The sequence below is a fragment of the Hibiscus syriacus genome, unplaced genomic scaffold (assembly GCF_006381635.1).
Source record: "Hibiscus syriacus cultivar Baekdansim isolate YM2019G1 unplaced genomic scaffold, ASM638163v2 tig00110782_pilon, whole genome shotgun sequence".
NCBI lineage: Eukaryota > Viridiplantae > Streptophyta > Magnoliopsida > Malvales > Malvaceae > Hibiscus > Hibiscus syriacus.
In genome coordinates this window covers 345,182-363,957 of record NW_024062860.1, presented here as the reverse complement: position 1 = coordinate 363,957, position 18,776 = coordinate 345,182, and the positions used below count along the sequence as shown (strand labels likewise).

Genomic DNA, 18,776 nt, shown 5'->3' with positions numbered 1-18,776 from the left:
AATATTTTTTTATATAAACCAAAATACATGCACGCATGCATCGTTGAAGAATGCACAAGCGAGAAAAGATTCTAGAAACAAATGATTCGACTGAAAAACAGACTCATGCATGAAACAATTTCATTAGGCAAGAAAAAATGTTTTTACATCTTTGAATGTAAAATCATATTACATATCAAATTCCCTCCGAATTCTTGCACTTCCTTTGTTTGCAGAGGAAGTACAAAAACAAAACTTGACTCGATACAAAACCGAAACTAAGTTACTTTGTAGTTGCAGGTCCTGGTTGTTTGTTGCTACAACTGAAGTGAGTCAGTATTAATGGCACTTTCCATGTCCTGCAACAAAGGAAAGAACGAAAGATGGATCGAAATAAAGATGATATCTAGCTATATATCAGAGAGGCATAGGGGAGAATTAAGAAAATGTACTTTGATCTCATGTACTTGGAAGCACGTTTGTGATGGCTCCGGTACGCTCGAAATCCTAATCGAAATTGTTTCTCGACTGGACTTATAGCTTGCATTCATGGATGGGTGAGAGCGAGCTGCACTCGTGCTCAATATTCCTTCGCAAACCATTTTCATCCGCGCTCATCTCAAGAAGACACAGCCGTTGCTTTCCATCATACCTTCTCATCTGATACGACGGTGTGGTCGTAGGCACCGGGGTTGTGGTTGTTACGAACGCATCATCTCTAGCCTCACTTGCCTGCCAATGCCAACCATAAGAATCAGTAAAATTCATGAATCATTATCATAGACCATTGTAATCTAGCAATTCAAAGGAACAAATTTTCACCATGATTATTAATTATTAGAAGGCTGACTGTAATTACCAACAGACATGTAGCATGCTGAATATTTGCAGCAGCAGCAGCTACCGTTGGCCTTAGGATCCCGATATCATAAGCCGGTGTCAAATCTGGTCGGAAGAGCCCGAAATACCTCTCACAAGTTGGTCCTGGCTTAAGATGTTCATCGAAAAGTGCGATTATGTAGGTCTCGAAAGTTCGGTTTGGCATAAGGGGTGTGCCAACACCGGATGTAACGTGTCGTATAAGATTGCCATTGTATTCAGCTGCAGTCTCTGCATCAACGCCAACTTGGATTGGATCCCCCAATGATGGCCAACCAGTTTCAGCTATGACAATGTCTAGATCATCAAAACCGAGGAGTTTCATGGCCGAATAGACCGTGTCTAAATGAGCATTGGGCCGGAACACTCCGGCATTGGGCCGGAACAGGGTGTAATCAAGGGTATCTGGTGAGCAGTAAAAAACTGGATAGGGATTCACCATGAAGGGTGAATTGGTATCCCTACGGAAGCTAAGCAATGGCTTGAGAACATGCGTGTCGTAGCCTTGTCTAAATTTCCCTGTGGATGGTGGGGTTGAATTCGAGAGAATGCCTAAAGAGTGAGGCGTTGAGACCCGGATTTGACCGTCCAACGAAGCTGCAACAAAGGATGTTTGGAGGGTCTGCATGGCTGGAACAAGACTTAAAATTTACATCCTTTCTGCTGTCGATATTACTTCGTTGCCTACTAAAACACGGACTATATTGGTGGCTGGTGTGTGAGGTCGGGTATACTCTTCCACCCATTGTTGTGAATTGTAATCAAACATGGGTTACCTTTAAAACTTGGGTTTTAATTTAGTTCATTGAATTTTTTTCTTTAATAGAATGAGGAAATTATTAAGTAATATTTACAACCTACAACATGAATCGACCAACGTAAAGCGAGATAAATCATAAATGATCCTTTCAACAGAATTTCACATGAATATTTCCTGGGAATGCTAAGGTAAACATAATATCAATTCTGCTAAAATTTAGAAATCCAGGAACTTTTAAATGTAATATTAGTGAAGGAAGAACCAAGTCCATTAGAGTCAGATAATTCGAACTACTACACCCTCAATTTTAGGCAACATCCAGCTCACTTTTACTTTAGTATATAGTGGCTTGCCTTGGAAAGTGCCCTGAAACCTCGATCCCTCGAAATGTTCTCACTGACAGCATCTTTTAAAGAACCCAAATCAGGTGTCCGTCAAATATAAATTTTATGGGAATCAAACTCAGTTGACTATTCTTGACAGAACATGGTCACGCCTCATTCGAATCAGGTGTCTGTCAAATATAAATTTTATGAGAATAAAAAATGATAAACTGGCCCCCGGAATTTGTTTTAAATGGATCCTTGGCGTCGGTGATTAGTTTTTTTATATAATTGATTTCAGTCTTTTTAACCCTTGCAGCTATGCAATTACTTGGAGATGAAGCCGAAGTGTAGAAAGAAAAAATATATAATGAAAATTTTAGCAGATAGTTTTACTAAAAAGAAAAAAAAATCAACATAAGATCTTAAATAAATCTCATATGTTCCATTTTCAAAAAAGACACCAATCAAATTTTAAGCCAAATACCTAAACCTGTTAGGATTCACGTTGTCTCGCTCCAGATAATCTCTTGCGATGAGATCTTCAATCCTCCTCTTGATGGCTTTAATATCAGGTTTGAACATACTACTCAACTGTTCGACACATTCAGACACTAATTGTTGGTGGCCTAAAACCTTTCTACTCTTCATTATGAGCACAATTACAGCTTTGATGGCATAACGACGATCTTTATCCACATCTTCAACAACTTTCTTCCTTTCATCCACCGGAGGGAGGGAAATCTTAATCCCCTCAAATTGTTAATGAACTTGGAGTTAAACTCGAAGTAGTCACTCTGAGAGATAGTTTTTGTGTTTGGCTCTTTACTTAAAATCTTATACTTGGCAGATGACAATGAATATAGCAATCTAACCAAGTCATCATAGGTCAAATTCAACTGGGCCATAATCTCTGAACAGCTCAGACGATCAGAAGCATTGAAGAGTAGAAGGGCAGCAGCCTGATGTGTTGAAACAATCAGTTGAATGTTTTTTTTATCAAACTTGCTATTAATGTGACAAGTACCCAGCGAGTATATCCATATAAGCTTTCTGCATTTTGTTTTTGTTTCATAAAATCCTTTGAAAACTTCCGCACACACTTCACCATCTCAGCAGGGAGATTGAGATAAAATGTTTTATAAATTGGCCAAACCCCTGAATTAAGAATAGTAACTGTTAAGTCAATTCCAGGATCCAAGCCATTAGGAATTTTAGAATAAAGCTTATACATTCTAAAAAGATCCTCCACCTCGTTATCTATATGCAAAGCCTTACATCTTGAATGATCTTTTTCAACCAGCCGATTTCGATTCACGACCAACAATTCATGTTGCACTTTCTCCAACAATTTTGTCTCACTGATTGAATGCATGTAGTGATAAACTCTGTCCCTTTCCTTCTTTAGGCATTCTTCAGACTTCAACATATATTCTTGTTGGATCCCTCCTTAATTGGAGAGGTTCTAGAAAATTCTAGAATTTTCTGGGGAATTGTAGAATTTTCTAGAGCATTCTGGAGAACTCTAGAGAAGTGTAGAACTCTCTAGAAGCTTGTGGAAAGTGTGGAATCCTCTGAAATATTCTGGAGATGTGTGGAACCTTATGGAAGAGTATGAAAGAATATGGAAGAGAGTGGAAGAGTGTAGAGCTTCTTAGAGTATGTGGAGCATTCTAGATAATTAATCTCCACCATTGGATGTAAGTAATCTCCACCATTCATTGTGGAAGTGGAGTAGTATAAATAGGGGTGAGAGACTTCATTCCTAACCATACAAAAAATCCAAAAATACTAAGAGAGTTCACTTCTTAGAGTGAGAAACTAGAGAGTTAGAGAGCCTCTTTGAGAGTGAATAGAGATAACTTGAGAAATCTTTATCCTCAAGCTTGAGTGTGCCACCAAGTGTGAGTCAAATTTTGTGAACAAATCCTTGTAACATACTATTCTTTTGTATAGTGAAAGAATCTCCAAATTTGAAAATTATACTCTTGTGCTCTCTTTACTATCCTTAACCTCTAAGTGCCTATATTAACTTCAAGAAGCAGGAAAGACCGTGATTTCTAACAGTGGTATCAGAGCCAGGTTCATACAAAGCCATAATTAGCTCGTGCAGTTCAAGATGGAAGATAACGTCACTCATGATGAAAACATGTTCAGGCTCACAGCAAATAACTACTCATATTGAAACCGATGATGAGGATCACATGTACTGCAAGGATTTGTATGAGCTCATCATCTACAAAGACAAGGTAAAAGGCAAGAGTGAATGCTCAATGGGAGCCACTATTCATCATGCTTCTCTCTTAAAGATGATAATATCGTTGAAGTAATATATTCAAATACCTCACGGTACTTGTCGTAAAGCTGTTGAAAATAATCATAAGGTGGCTTTTGAGTGCACATGTCGATGCTAGAAGAATTACGCATATACGACGGATAACATAACAAGAAATCTCGCATATGTGTACTTAACGTCCGTATTCTTGATTCTATATTATATATTTCTCTTAATATCTCACCAAATCTAACAACATCAGCGTCCATTCTTTAGTTTTTAGTTGAGATAATATGCAATGGTTTAGAGTTATATTTATAATCAAAGTAAGTTTAGTTTTTAGTTGAGATAATGTGCAATGGTTTAGTGTTTATATTTATAACCAAAGTCAATAATTTAAAACAAATTCTAATCCGTTACTGATTACTTTCTAATTTCAACTAAACATTTTCTCAAATCCGTTACTAATTACTTTCTAATTTCAACTAAACATATTCTCAAATAACATGTTAAATTCTAATTTCAACTAAACATATTCTCAAATAACATGTGATTAACATTAACGACTTGGAGGCTTATATTTCTACAGTTAGAAATGGAAAATTTACAACATCAGAAAATCAACTGCAATTATATGAATATCCAAATGTTAGTTCGGTTGATAATTGAATTGAATTAATTGAGATTTTTAACTATTAATAGAATTGTATTTTTTTAAAATATCATTGATCGAATATTCCTATTGTGAATTAATTTACCTATGTCTGTGAATTAATTTACTAGTGCTGTCCATGCCTCTTAATTTCTTAAATATAGTATATCCTTTTTGAATATTTTAAACTGGTCAGCCCTTTAGGAGCCTGCAGATATTTTACCTATTGTGAAATAATTTTTTTCCCTTAAATATAAACTCTTCATGAATTCTAGATTTGTTATGTACCTGGGCGATAGGCCAAACTCTGAAAACCTTAGGCTCTATCTGCTGCAATCTGATACTAATATCTCCTAATTGTAGTTAAGGATTTGCACATTATGAGAACAATAATCACAGGAAACCACCAAATAGTTATCAGTTCATTTTTCCAACAAGTTCATTATTGATTTGCACATTATGATGAAGGAAATCGTTTTACTGGAGTTTAGAAAGAAATTCGTTTCCAAACTGCATGTACATTTTTGAAAATAAACAATTAATTAAATAAAGTAACTTGCATCATGCATTTCTTCATATGATCCTGGGGATTATGAAGCTGAAGTGTGTTGTCTATAATCATGAAAAAAAATAGACCACAAAAAGTATAAGGAATTGCATGAAACATGTGATTTGGAACTTTAGTAGCACAATGTAGAAATACCTCTTTCATCTTACTATTAGGACAAAAACAAAAACAATGGAGCCCTAGAGGTGATGGGGGACACCAAATCACACCTGTAGTTGGAAAGGATTAAAACCAAAACAAAATAAAAGAGACATGACCAGTTTGTATTAACTTAATGACTTGATGTAGGACAAAAACAATGTCCCTAGAGGTGATGGGGGACACCAAATCACACCCCGTAGTTGGAAAGGTAAATAGGTTTTGTAAAGAATCATAACACACACAAACACACACAAATATAGATTTATATAAGTACGCATGTATGAATCTATAGGCACATTCACGCACATAGATAACAAGAAGGAGTGTTTCAATGCACAACTGTAGTTTTAGAGAAAGAAGAAGCATTTGAGATACTTAAACTATCAGGCCAACTAATGAGAACAACCTAAACTCATAATGGCAATTACCTCAATGCAGAGTGTAGCTCCTTCTCTAATGCTCTGAGTTGAATCATTCAACATCTTCAACACTATTGCCTTTATTTTCTAGCCCCAATACGACTACAACTTCTGGGACCCCAGAAGAAATGAAAAATCACCATATTTAACTCTACCTTTTTGAACATCAAATTCCTCCATCAAGGATCGACATAATTTCCTCTGAATTGGTTGATCCCTCACTCCTACCAAAGCTCTAAACCCCATTTCTTACAACACATTAACTTTATTATTCTCCTTCAGGTGTTCAAATATGGAGTTGACTCTTTTTATTTTACACCTTGTCGACACTTCCTATATTTTTTAAAAATATAATGTTAGTATTTTAATATATCGTTTATCAGGATAATTTTTACAATTTTAATGATTACATTCTTTTCACGTGCTTTCCTCCAAGCTTTATATTGTTGTATATTCTTTTTGAACTGTGTCATATAAGGTTCATTCTCAGCATCAATCATCGACTTCCATTTCTCCAACAAGACATCTTTAACCTAAAATTAAGCATAAATGTTTCTTAATTAATAAATTAACGCCAAATAATACTCAATAACAATTTCAATTTACATACCGAACCAGAGTTGTAATTACCATCTTCCTTCATCCTTTGGCATTCAATCATACTATCAATATTTGAAATTTGTAATCAATTTCAAGTTCTTAAATACTTTAATCCAATAATCATTTCAACAACAATTACACAAATATATTGATACTTACTAGAAGTACATATATCTACTCAGTGGTTGTTTTCGATTTTCTTCATTGTTCAAACTTTCGAGCTCCATTTTCATGCCATCTTCGCGAATAACAATTGCAAGATCCATTGACTTCATTTTTCCTACATATATCAGTTTATGAACATTCAACCATTAAATTAAATTAAATCAAGTCAAATACAAGTTACTCACAATATATTCAATATACAAGTATCGATATCTAATCCTATAGTAATCGGGTTTCCTTAAGAGGAATGAGAATAGTCTCTACTAGAAGTATCAATACTTTTATACAACCTACCTACAATATCAATTTCTGCCTATAACATCATATAAAAGTATCAATTTTTTCTACCAAGAATTACCAAGAATATCAGTTTCTACCTATAATCAGTCTCAAATATTCTTTACTTCGAAAACCACAAACCCCTAATTCCAAAAACTACAATATTAAAAAACTACGGTTTCGACAATAAACCTTTCGATTCAAATGCAATAACAAATAAATACGCTTTCAAAAACGCTTTGCTTCTATTTCGCAGCAACTATACGCTTCGATTTCAATAACTAGGACCGTCTTCTATCTTTTTCACGCATAACGTAATACCCCTTCAAATTCTCTGTTAGCAATGCCTTTGATATTTTCTCCGGTTATGTTATTTATTTAACCGGTTATTTTAATCTATAATTTTTTATTATCATATTTTTAACAATTTCGGTAGTACTTTACCGATTTTGTCAATTTTTACCGAATTTGTCAAATTTTAACCTGTTATATTGTAATGTATTGATACTTGTATGTAAGGTATCGATACTTTCGAGACGTTTTCCTTTTATCATTTCTTTTTAATTCCTAAAGTATCGATACTATGGTACATATACTTCACAAGTATCAATACGTTCAACAATTCCGGTATTGTTTTACCGGTTTCGTATACTTTTACCTGATTTGTCAATTTTTAACATGTTATATTGTCATGTATCAATACATGTGTGTAAGGTATCGATACTTTTTGGCGTTTTTATTGCAATTCTTTTAAATTGATACAGTACGATACTTTCGTACGCATACTTATATAAGTATCGATACTGTCTACAATTCCGGTTGCTCTTTACCGGTTTTGTCAACTTTTATTTGATTTGTCAAATTTTAACCTGTTATATTGTAATGTATTATACTTTTGTGTAAAGTATCGATACCTACCGATAAGCAAAGTTTGTCGGTTGTCAAATTTTTTAATATTTATTCATGTTTTCCACCTACAACATTATTATTACTCAATATTTCCGGTAGCACTTAACCGACTTTGTTAAATATCTTATTAAATTTTCGGTCACACTGTTTCTTACCTATATATTAGTCTACCTTTCCTTAGTAATTCGAAACCTTACTTAAGAGAGATAGTCATATACTCGAAACATAAATTCTATAAAACACATACGAATTATAAAAAAAAGAAAGACTTAAAGTGGTTCCTCGCGGGGGGAATATGGTCGCTGATGGGATAGCCAAGCTTGACTTGCCCAGGGATTATATGACCCGTACTTTTACTTCTCGTCCCAACTTTATTTGGCATTTAGTTGATCGGGACATTCATGGCCAGCCGTATATGAAAGCATAATGTAATTGTCCAGGCTTTTGCCTCTTCATCAATCGAAAAAAAAAGACTAGTAAAAAAAATTCCTAAAATTATGTTTTTTTTACTTTAAGTCCTTAAATTATTTTTTAATTGAAATAAGTCCTCAAACAATTATATGTGATCACATATTAATGAGATGTTGACATTACACACAAAATTAAGTATTTGTTTTTACCAAAAAATAGTTTAAGGTCTTAAAGAAAAAAATATAATTTATAAAATTAGTTTTAATTAAAAAATAATTTAGATATATGAAGTGATTATATATAATAATGTAATGATTTATTTGAAAAAAAAATTGTTGAGAGACTTAAATGCAAAAAATAAACATAGTTTAAAGAAATGTTATAATTGAAGCCTAAAATAAAGAGAAAAATTAGCCCATCACTAGAAAGAAATGGGCTGGACTTTAAAGAAAACCCCAAAAAAGTTCCGTCTCGCATCTATAAAATTAGGAGGGAAAATTCTCCCGCACGAATCAGGACATCTCGGTTCAACCATTTTCTCTCTCTAATTTTTTTCTCCATTTTTTTTTACCAATTTTTCTTCTTCTTTCAAATTCCATTTTCCTTTTTCCCATTATTGTTGCGGTCATTTCACCCCGAATAATTCTTATGGAAGACTCAGTTTTTCCTTTAACAAACAAAAATAAGAAGATAACCGATGGTAATCCTCATTTCCCTCGCAAAAAACCCAAGACCCTTAAAAAATCAGCATCACTTGAAGTTAAGAGCTTTGGTGTTCCCATGTTTTCTTCCGCCGTCGGTTCTCCTGTTGACTCCCTCCGCCTAGAACCAGACCGGCCTTACACCATCGGTCGAGCCAATGCTTCCTGCGACTTCGCTTTCGGCAATCGGTTCGTAAGTAAGCAGCACTGCCAGATATTATATGACAGCGTTAACCGTAAAATATTTATTCTCGATGGAGCGATTTTTTCAGATGATTTTAGTTTTATCATTAATGAATTTAGGCGAAGACTTATGTTGTCTGATGATGAATTTGAAGTGGAAGAGAAAGCGAAAGAAGATGAGGTTTTAGGGTTTTGCAGGGTTAGGGTCTCTTTGAATGGGGTTTATGTGAATGGGGTTAAGGTTAAAAGGGGTAGAGTTAGGGAATTGTTTGCTGGTGATGAGGTTTTGCTTGTTTGTGGGAATGAAAGTAAGTGTAGTTTACGAGTTCAAGTTGGTTTTTTTATTCAAGGGATAGTTTTTAAAGAGGAAACGGTTACCGAGTTGGATGAGGCTACTGGTGTGAAGCCACGGTCAACTGGGGCAATGGTTTCATCAAGAAATTCCCAAGGAACGGTGTCAAGTAGGAAGAGAAACAAAAGGGTTTATGCTATCCCAGCTAATGAGATGAGCAGTGGTTGGGAGAAAGGATTGAAATCTAATGTTGTTATGGGGAGAGTCAAGCTTATTTTAAGTCAGTGTCGGAGTATATTGCACAGCGATGACCCCATCGCTTGCATTAGGGAATCTGACATTTTAGCTTCTGGACAGAGCAGATTTCTGGGGCTGACATCAATGATGGGATGAAATTTGCAATAGGCAGTGAAGAAGAGGTAAGTAGCATCTCTCCTTTTTCCAGGAAAGAACTGCAGTCACCTAATAAAAATGACAAACTTGTGCAGTCTAGTTCATTTAGAGAAGTGGCAACTTCAGAGTTAAACCGCAACTTAATTGGTGATGTTTTACCTAGTAACCTTCCTGTGGAAAGGGCACTGCTGAATGCAGTGGTGCGGATGCTACTGCCAATAACAAGTGTGAGACGTCATTATTAAATTTTGATGAGAAGAAAATGCTCCAAACATCGAGGTTGCTGAGACAAGCAACATTTCAGCACCTGGGAAGATGTTTTACCTCAATCGTCTTTCTTATCCAGACTGTGGGTCATCAAGTCATGATTCTGTTGTTTCCTTGCGAGAACTTCTATATCCTGTTGAAAGCATTTCAAAGATGTTTATTGCTACATTTACAAATGACATTTCATGGTAAAGTTTTTTTTTCTCTCCTTATATATCAATCTCCACTGGTTAATGTTCGCAGGTAGCCCTATTTAGAGTCGGTTAGAGTTGCTAAAGCTACATAATTTCTGTAGAAAGTATTTCACATGATTGATTTTATATCTTTACATATTTCTACACCAAAAAGAGGTAATTCTGTCTTGTAAAACCATTATGCTTAATTGATTTACATGTCTTTCCATGTCTTTCCCTTCAATATGTTGAATTTCTACATACTCTTTATGATATTTCCATCTTCATATCTAATAGTCTTTTTGGTAGGTTTTTGTTGCACTGTGAAATTCCTTGCCATCTGCCTGTAACAATTGCTTGTCATAATGCCGAGAGATGTTGGAACTCAAGCCTTGATGCCAGAACCTCCAGACCATTATCTGATTTCCCTAACTTGGTTGTAGTGTAAGTATTTTACTTGAGCATGCTGAAAGTTATATAGGCTGATACATGCTTCTTTTTTTAGAAAAAGAAAATTCTGATCCAACTTTCTATTAGGTTTCCCCCTTTCCCTGAGGTTATCGCTTTTGGTAATGATTTGAAGAAACAAGGAATTGCTTGCCATCACCCAAAATTGTTTGTACTGCAAAGAGAAGATAGTATCCGTGTTGTCATTACTTCTGCTAATTTAGTTGCAAAACAGGTTATTGCTTTTTTATGTCAATATGTCCAGTGATTCGATTTTTTACTATGTTTTTGCTATACGTTAAGTAAAACATGGCTGATTCTTGCAGATGTAAGTTTTGTGTTCATCATTTAGCTATGCCAATGTTTTCTTAATCAGAGTTCTGTATCCTGTTGATTTGAACCGTGGCAGATTACATGATTAAGTTTTCCTCCTTTTATGCTGATGGAGTCTATTCGCTGTCTCTTCTCATCACAATGCATGCCTTATGCATATGTGTTTCTTTTCACCCTAATAACTGAAACCAAATTTCAGAAAAATCACCTTATTCCTAAAGTTTGTTGATGCATTCAGGACTTTTATTCTGTATCCCTTTTTAGTCTTTATTGTTTGCGTTAACCTTTTGGACAAGTAGATTTCTTCTTTTCCTTAAGAATAGGGTGGGCTTTCAAGTCTCAAGTGGTGGTTTAATTTGGTTGGCTACTCCAGTATTTTCCTGGAATGGTGTTCTGTTTGATTTCTCAATGAAAATGATGGATATTATTTATTTTACTCAGAAAAGTGCTAGCTGTTCAATTTTTTTTTACAGTTTTTGTTGTTTTGCTTTTCAATTATGTTTATATTGTTCTTGCTTAGTTCCTATTATCTATTTATATTAGCACTTTTGGATACTACTGCAGTGGGAGAGTGTAACAAACACTGTTTGGTGGCAAGATTTTCCACGTAGAAGGGAACCTGATTGTTTGTCTCTCTTTTCACTTTCTGGTGGAGAAAGGAGTCAAAATTCAAGATCTGACTTCGCTGCTCAGCTAGCTGGCTTTATGGCATCTCTTATTGTTGATGTACCTAGTCAGTCTCATTGGATTGTTGCGTTGACTAATTATGACTTCACCAATGCTACGGGACACCTGGTTGCTTCCATACCTGGAATACATTCTGACAGAACTCTGAAGGTTCTGTAACCCACACATTTAGTACTCTCTGATACTTATTTTGCTTTGTGAGGTGGACTCCTGAATGCTAAGGTGGCTCAGTGTTTTTAGTGTTGTTTTATCTATTTCCTCATATAAAATAACAAGTAGAATATATAGTATTTATAAAGTGTTGCCATGATCTTATGATGGAGGTAGTTTTTTGGTGTTTATGTGAGGAACTAGGCTGTGGTGTTTTACATGTATTTTATATTAGGTTTGATGATAGGAAGGAACCTTATTAAGTTTCCTACCATTTCAGGCTAATCAGTTTACACCCTCATCTTTGGATGTGAAGTTCCTTGGTCTGGTTGAAGCATCTGTGGTTGGTTTAGGCCATCTTTTTTGCACCACAGAAGACAAGAATGGTGCAAAACTTAAGAAACTGGCACTATTTCTTGGCAAAACTTGTGAAAATGCGAATGGGATGTTAAATGTTGTTTTGAGAAGAAATACAAACATCTCTGTGGATGAGAATGCTGTGAGCGTTCTTGTTCGTAACCCAGATAATCTCTCTGCTGAAGGTAAGTTTCTAGTATTTTGAATTATAATTTAGACAATTTAAAAGTTGGTGATATCTACATTAGATATTTTTTAAATAGTGTTATAATCTAAGGAAATAAACTGAAGAAGAGGGAAAGAATAAAAGAGGTAATGGAAGAGAAATCTGATTATTGAATTTAGGAGATTACAGTAGTTTAAATAAATTGAGTTACTGACTTCTAATAGAACTTTTATACTAGAGATAAAATTCTTTCTAGAGATGGAGATTACAAAGAGCCCTAAGACTTATCCTTTATTAAAATAAAAGACTCCTAAACAAACAGTATGGATGTATCAGTAGTTACATCATGCAGTTACTTTAAAAGGAACTGAAACTAGCAGCTGCTCCATAGTCCATATTTGAGATCATCTTTATTTATAGGAAACCTTGCAGATTTGGAGTTATGTTGCTAATATTTCCCTTGTTTACTGAGATTTGTTATTTTTGTTGACTTTGCATTTCATCTTAGTGGCCACCGTCATGGATTCATATGGTTGTTATGGTTTGAGGTTAAGGCATCCATTTGTTGCTAATACTTTTTTGCCTTATCATGTTTATTGTCGTGGCTAGCACAGATTGCATTCAACTTGGTTTTCTGCCTAGAAATGTCGCAAAATGGGTTTCTCCATTATGGGATATGGGATTTTTTGAATTCCATGGATATGTATATCGTGAAGAAGCCCTTACAGCTACATTTGGGGGAAACAACAAGAAAGTACAATTGATACTGCATGTGTCACAGGCATGGTATTCCTGCTATTATTTGAGATGCTATCATGTTATACAGCGTGGGGTATAATATAGATGGTATCTGTTCTGATTTTCAATGAAGCTATTTAAAGCATATCATGTTTTGATTGTATAGGGGCCAAGTTTTTTACATATGTCAAAAATGATGCCAGATCAAAATATTGCTGCTTTATGTTATCTCATTGCTTCAGTTCAGAGGTGTACAGGCCTCTGGAGACTTCAAGAGGTACTAACTCAGTGGCTTCATTCCAAATTTTAGTCATGTTTTATGAATTTCATTTTGTGCATTATTACTGCTGGTGTTAATTATGTGTCATAACGACTTACTATTGCGAAGTCTCTTTTTCCACACATACAAAAAAAAAAAAACTGTTTCATGGCTCAAGCTGTATTTTATGTTAAAATCACAGTCTATCAGCACTTCTGTAGTTACTTGTTTTTCAACAAATTTCAAACTAGCAACATGATTGTGGAATCTGCATTTCTGATTAAGTGTCTGAAATCAAGAACTTTCTTTCGTTTTGGTTGTTATGGAAATGAAATAATTAATTGTATGGTGTTCCTTAACCAGGTTTTAGGTCAATACAATTGGCCTGAATCACAAGAATCTGATTTCATTTATGGTAGCTTCTTATTCCCTTCAAAGTAAAGTGACATACTCTTCTTATTTTTTTTTCTTCTGATATATCTTATGTTTTTAAGGTGCATCCTCAATTGGTTCATCTGTCAGTGCACCGTTTCTAGCTGCTTTTGCAGCATCTGTTGGAAAGAAATCATCACAATTTTTTGATTCAGAGGAGTCTGATCCAGAGGTAACATACATTGATTTGACATTATGGATGAATTTTTGAACATAGTGCTCTTAAATATGTGTACACTTAGTAATATGGTGTTACTTGACAGTGGGGCTGCTGGACTGCTAGTCAAGAATTGATAAATCCTTCTGTTAGAATTATTTTTCCTACCATCGAGCGGGTGAAACGTTCACGTTTTGGCATCTCTCCTTCACGCGAATGCTTTGCTTTTCAGAGGTATGGTCTTTGTTACTGTGACTATTGCGTGCAAGTTTTGTCGGCATGTGTATAAATCCAAAGTCAAACAAAAGAACCATATTTCTTCTCCCAACTTTATGTGAAAAGCATACTCATTAGTGGTAGAACACATGTTTCTTTCTTCCTAGAGTTCAATGGTCTACCAAACCATGGAGTAGAACTCAGTACTAGATAGATAAATGTTCTGAAATTTAAATGGTAAGGAAAGGCTGTAAACTTGGGACTACAAACTGATAGTCCTAGCTACAAATAGGAATATGTTAGTTTTCAAGAAGGTAATTTGTGTCAAGCTGTAACAACAAGCCCTGTTCCTATGTATAATGGTTGTAATTTCCTGTATTATTTTTTCTACACTTTTGTTAATCACACATTTCTTTGTTCAGAAAACATGGCAAAGGTTGAGAAGTGTGGGTGTACTACATGATGCAGTTCCTTCTCCCTCCGATAGAGTAGAGCATCCGATGCATGTAAAGGTAATGTACCTGCTTTTTGAATGATCAAAAAATTTCTTGAACAATCAATTCATCAATCCAGTCTGTTTATGTTAAGATACCTGGTTCTGCTTATTCATTATCTACAGTCTTATGTAAACTGCGTAAAGCATGGTAATCCTAATGGATTTGTTTGTTTGCTATGACCCTGTTTGAGGTTTTGAGCTGTTATAAGTTGTGTTTTCAGGATGGCAGTTAATTCTAGCTCTGACTTACCTCCTAAATCTAAGGCTGTATATCTTATTTTGTTCATTCTTGTTTCTGTAACTTTAAACATTGTTTTTTTTTGCATTTTCAAATGGTTGCATATTTATTTGTTTTTAGAGGGGGAAAAGCTAAATAAAAAAATGCAAATTCCAAGCAGGTAGCACGTAGGCGCTTTTGGTCCACGACGAGCTCTTCTTCGTTTGGTTGGGTTTATTGCGGGTCTCATAATTTTAGTGCGGCTGCCTGGGGAAGACCTATTTCCAGTTCATCTCGGACAAAAGCAAATGGACTTGCTCAAGCCAACTCGTTTATTACTTCGAGGCTTCACATCTGTAACTATGAACTTGGTATAATATTTGTGTTTCCTCCAATGGAGGCCAAGTGCATTGCTAATCAAAATCAAACAAAGTTGGATGATGTTGCATTGCCATTTGTTGTGCCTGCTCCGAAATATGGGCCAAAGGACAGACCAGCAACAGCACTGGCTATGAGGGATGCATGTGCCGAACATTCAGAACTAGAGGCAAACAACCTAGCAGAAGTAGCAATTGCAGAAAATATGATGGAAGACGTCCCTGATGATGATGAGGAAGTAATTGAAGCTACTAATTATGTTGTAGAGGATAAAGAAGAAGATAAAACATATGCCGAGAAGCTCTGGAGCCAGGTTGACTCATCCCAGAGTTCTTGATCTGGCCTCGGCATCAGATTATATAGCCTGTAATATATGTATGAGATCCCTTCAGCATTTTTTTATTTTTCTTTTGGCCAAGAGATTAATAGATCCCATTGAAATATGATGGAAGATGTCCTGGATGAAGATGAGGAAGTAAGTGAAGCAACTAATTATGTTGTATACGATAAAGAAGATAAAAAGTATACTCCGAGAACCTCTGGACCCAGGTTGACTCGTTGCAGAGTTCTTGCTCTGGCCTTGGCATCCGATTTTAGCCTGTAATAGATCCCATTGTCCACTTAGTTATGTATCATATATACTGTAAATAAAAAAAACAGTGTAATACTTTTTATTGAAGAATGTGAATTACATAGATCATAGAAGCCACTCTGCTTCAGTCCCAGCATAGAATATATGTTTCCATCTTCACTTTGAAAGAGAAAGCAACTCCAGGCGTCTCAGGTCGATGTTATCGTTCAGTAAGCAAGAAACATGCGGCTGGATCCTGGGTTAAACCTGAAATCATGCATCTTCTACCTTAAACATCTCCCAAGCCCTTCTTCTCTACATTCATTCAACTTTAAACGCGCCTTTCATTTCTTGACTTAACAGAGAACGTTTACAACGGGCTTCTTGATATCTGCAATGGCTTGGCTTCACTCAAACAGGTACACTCTTCTCTTACTGTTTCAGGAATTATCAATTGCAACACTCGTTTAGGTGGTCGAATTATCGTCAAATATGCCAAATTTGGAGAAATCAACCGTGCTTGCTCAGTGTTTGATAGTATCCGTGGTGATAAACGCTATTCTTTTCTTTGGAATACAATTATTCGGGCATATGCGAATGGTGGCTGCCACGGTGCAACATTGGAGTTATATTCTCTAATGCGTAAAACTGGTATTCCCCCCAATAACTACACTTTTCCATTTGTTCTCAAAGCATGTTCTTCTAAATCCATGATTATTGAAGGGAAAGCTGTTCATGGGGATGCTATAAGAACTGGGTTTGATTTGGATTTGTTTGTTGAGGCCTCTTTGGTAACCATGTATGCGAAATGTGGTGAAACTGATGAGGGGCTTAAGGTATTCGATAAAATGCCAATGAGGGATCTTGTTAGCTGGACTGCCATGATCGCCGCCTATGAACAGGCCAAAGAGCCCCATAAAGCACTTCTGTTATTTCGGAAAATGCAACTTCACGGTGTTTCGGCAGATGTGGTGGCTACTGTGAGTGTTGCCTCTGCTATTGGTCAGTTGGGGCATACCATAGGAGCTAAAGTAGCTCATGCTTATGCCACTTGTAATGGTTTTCTAAAGGATCTCTCTTGGGAATGCAATTATTTCCATGTACGCAAAATGTGGGAATGTGAGCTCGGCTCGTCTGGTTTTCGATTTGATGGAGGAAAGAGATGTATTTCATGGAACTCTATGCTTTCAGGATACATCCAAAATGGTCAAGCTAGTGAAGCCTTGTTACTTTTCGAGGAGATGTTGAATTCGGGTTGTAAGCCTAATCCAGTTACTGTATTGATCATGGTGTCTGCCTGTGCTTATTTGGGCTCTCAACATCTAGGAAGGAAGCTCCATGAATTTATTATCGATAGAAGGATTAAAATCGATGCAACTCTCCGTAGTGCACTAGTGGATATGTATGCCAAATGTGGGGATTTAGACACTGCTACCAGCATGTTTAATGATATTCCTCTGAGGGAACGAAACACTACTTCGTGGAATGTGCTGATTTCTGGGTTTAGCTTGCATGGATATGGGAAAGAAGCATTGAGTCTCTTCTCACAAATGCAACAAGCAGGCATTAAGCCGGACCATATTTCTTTTACCTCTCTTCTATCCGCCTGCAGTCATGCAGGTCTGCTCGATAAGGGTAGGAAATGTTTTGCAGAAATGAAAGAACACTCTGTGACACCCCAGGCAAAACACTATGCTTGCATGGTGGACATGCTAGGCAGAGCTGGACTACTAGACCAAGCTTTTGATATGGTTCAACAGATGCCATTACTGCAAAATGACGATGTTTGGGGGGCTTTGCTTTTGGCTTGCAGAATCCACGGTGATACTGATTTAGGAGAAATTGCAGCGAGAAGATTGTTCGAACTTGAACCGAAGCATGCTGGATACTACGTGCTAATGTCAAACATATATGCAGCTTCTAACAGATGGAAAGAAGTAGTGGAGTTGAGGCAAAACATGAAGGATATAGGATTGAGAAAGCCTTCAGCATTCAGTGTGGTTGAGTTTGGTAAAGAGGTTCATGGCTTCTATTTGGCTGATCGAGTGAACTGATGCCGGCAAGACGTTTATAGGAAAGTAGAGAGCTTGACTGTTGAGATTAAGATGGCAGGGCATGTGCCGGACCTTTCATGCGTCCTGCACGATGTGGAAGATGAAGATAAAGAGCACATTCTAAACTATCATAGTGAAAAGCTTGCCGTGGCGTTTGGATTCATGAAGATTGAACAAGGAATACCGATTCAAGTAACAAATACTCTGCGCATCTGCAATGATTGCCACTCGGCATTCAAGTTTTAATTAATTTGATCATAAAACTCTAACAAAACATGAAAGAATATAACTGCAAGTTAGGATTAATTTAATAAGATGTATAAGTTATAGGAACTAAATCTATTTATTATACGACATTATTTTTGGATATAATATTTAGTGACTTGATGACTTGTTTGTTATAATATTTTAGTTAAGTGATTAAATTATCATTTTTAAAATAAGAATGACCATTTATAACTAAATGACATGACGTGTATTTTATACAACTTAAATCGTTTGGATATGTTACACTTTCGACTAATAAAAACATTTGAAAGATAATTCTTATTATTTTTTATGTCAAATAATCATTTATAGTTTTTAATTTCTAGGAATTTTAATAAGAAAATTATAATATAATTAAGGGATTATTTGCTTATTTTTATAAAAAAAAAACAACCTTTGAAAGATTATTCTTTGTTAATAATTATTTTATAATTTTTCAGAAATAATAATTTAATAGAAAAATATTTTTAATTAATTTACGT

General features: G+C 35.6%; 1 protein-coding gene and 3 pseudogenes across 1 annotated transcript; 2 read left to right on the top strand and 2 right to left on the bottom strand.

Moving 5' to 3' along the window:
- Window positions 1-513: 513 nt before the first annotated feature.
- LOC120140125 (glucan endo-1,3-beta-glucosidase-like) lies at window positions 514-1,612 on the bottom strand. Its single transcript, XM_039155155.1, has 2 exons — window positions 839-1,612; window positions 514-711 (listed from the first exon to the last, which is right to left on the bottom strand). The coding sequence occupies exons 1-2, from the start codon at window positions 1,484-1,486 to the stop codon at window positions 514-516; spliced, it is 846 nt and encodes a 281-aa protein (XP_039011086.1). The 5' UTR covers window positions 1,487-1,612.
- Window positions 1,613-2,415: 803 nt separating this feature from the next.
- Window positions 2,416-3,370, bottom strand: LOC120140124 (annotated as a pseudogene).
- A 5,549-nt stretch (window positions 3,371-8,919) lies between these two features.
- On the top strand, window positions 8,920-16,016 carry LOC120140123 (annotated as a pseudogene).
- LOC120140122 lies at window positions 15,848-18,273 on the top strand (annotated as a pseudogene).
- Window positions 18,274-18,776: the final 503 nt, after the last annotated feature.

Excerpts from the sequence above, each read along its gene's own strand:
- LOC120140125 (XM_039155155.1), bottom strand. The coding sequence starts at position 1,486 with ATGCAGACCCTCCAAACATCCTTTGTTGCAGCTTCGTTGGACGGTCAA. Across the intron at positions 712-838 it reads AGCATGCTACATGTCTGTTG|GCAAGTGAGGCTAGAGATGA; the intron begins GTAATTACAGTC and ends TGGCATTGGCAG.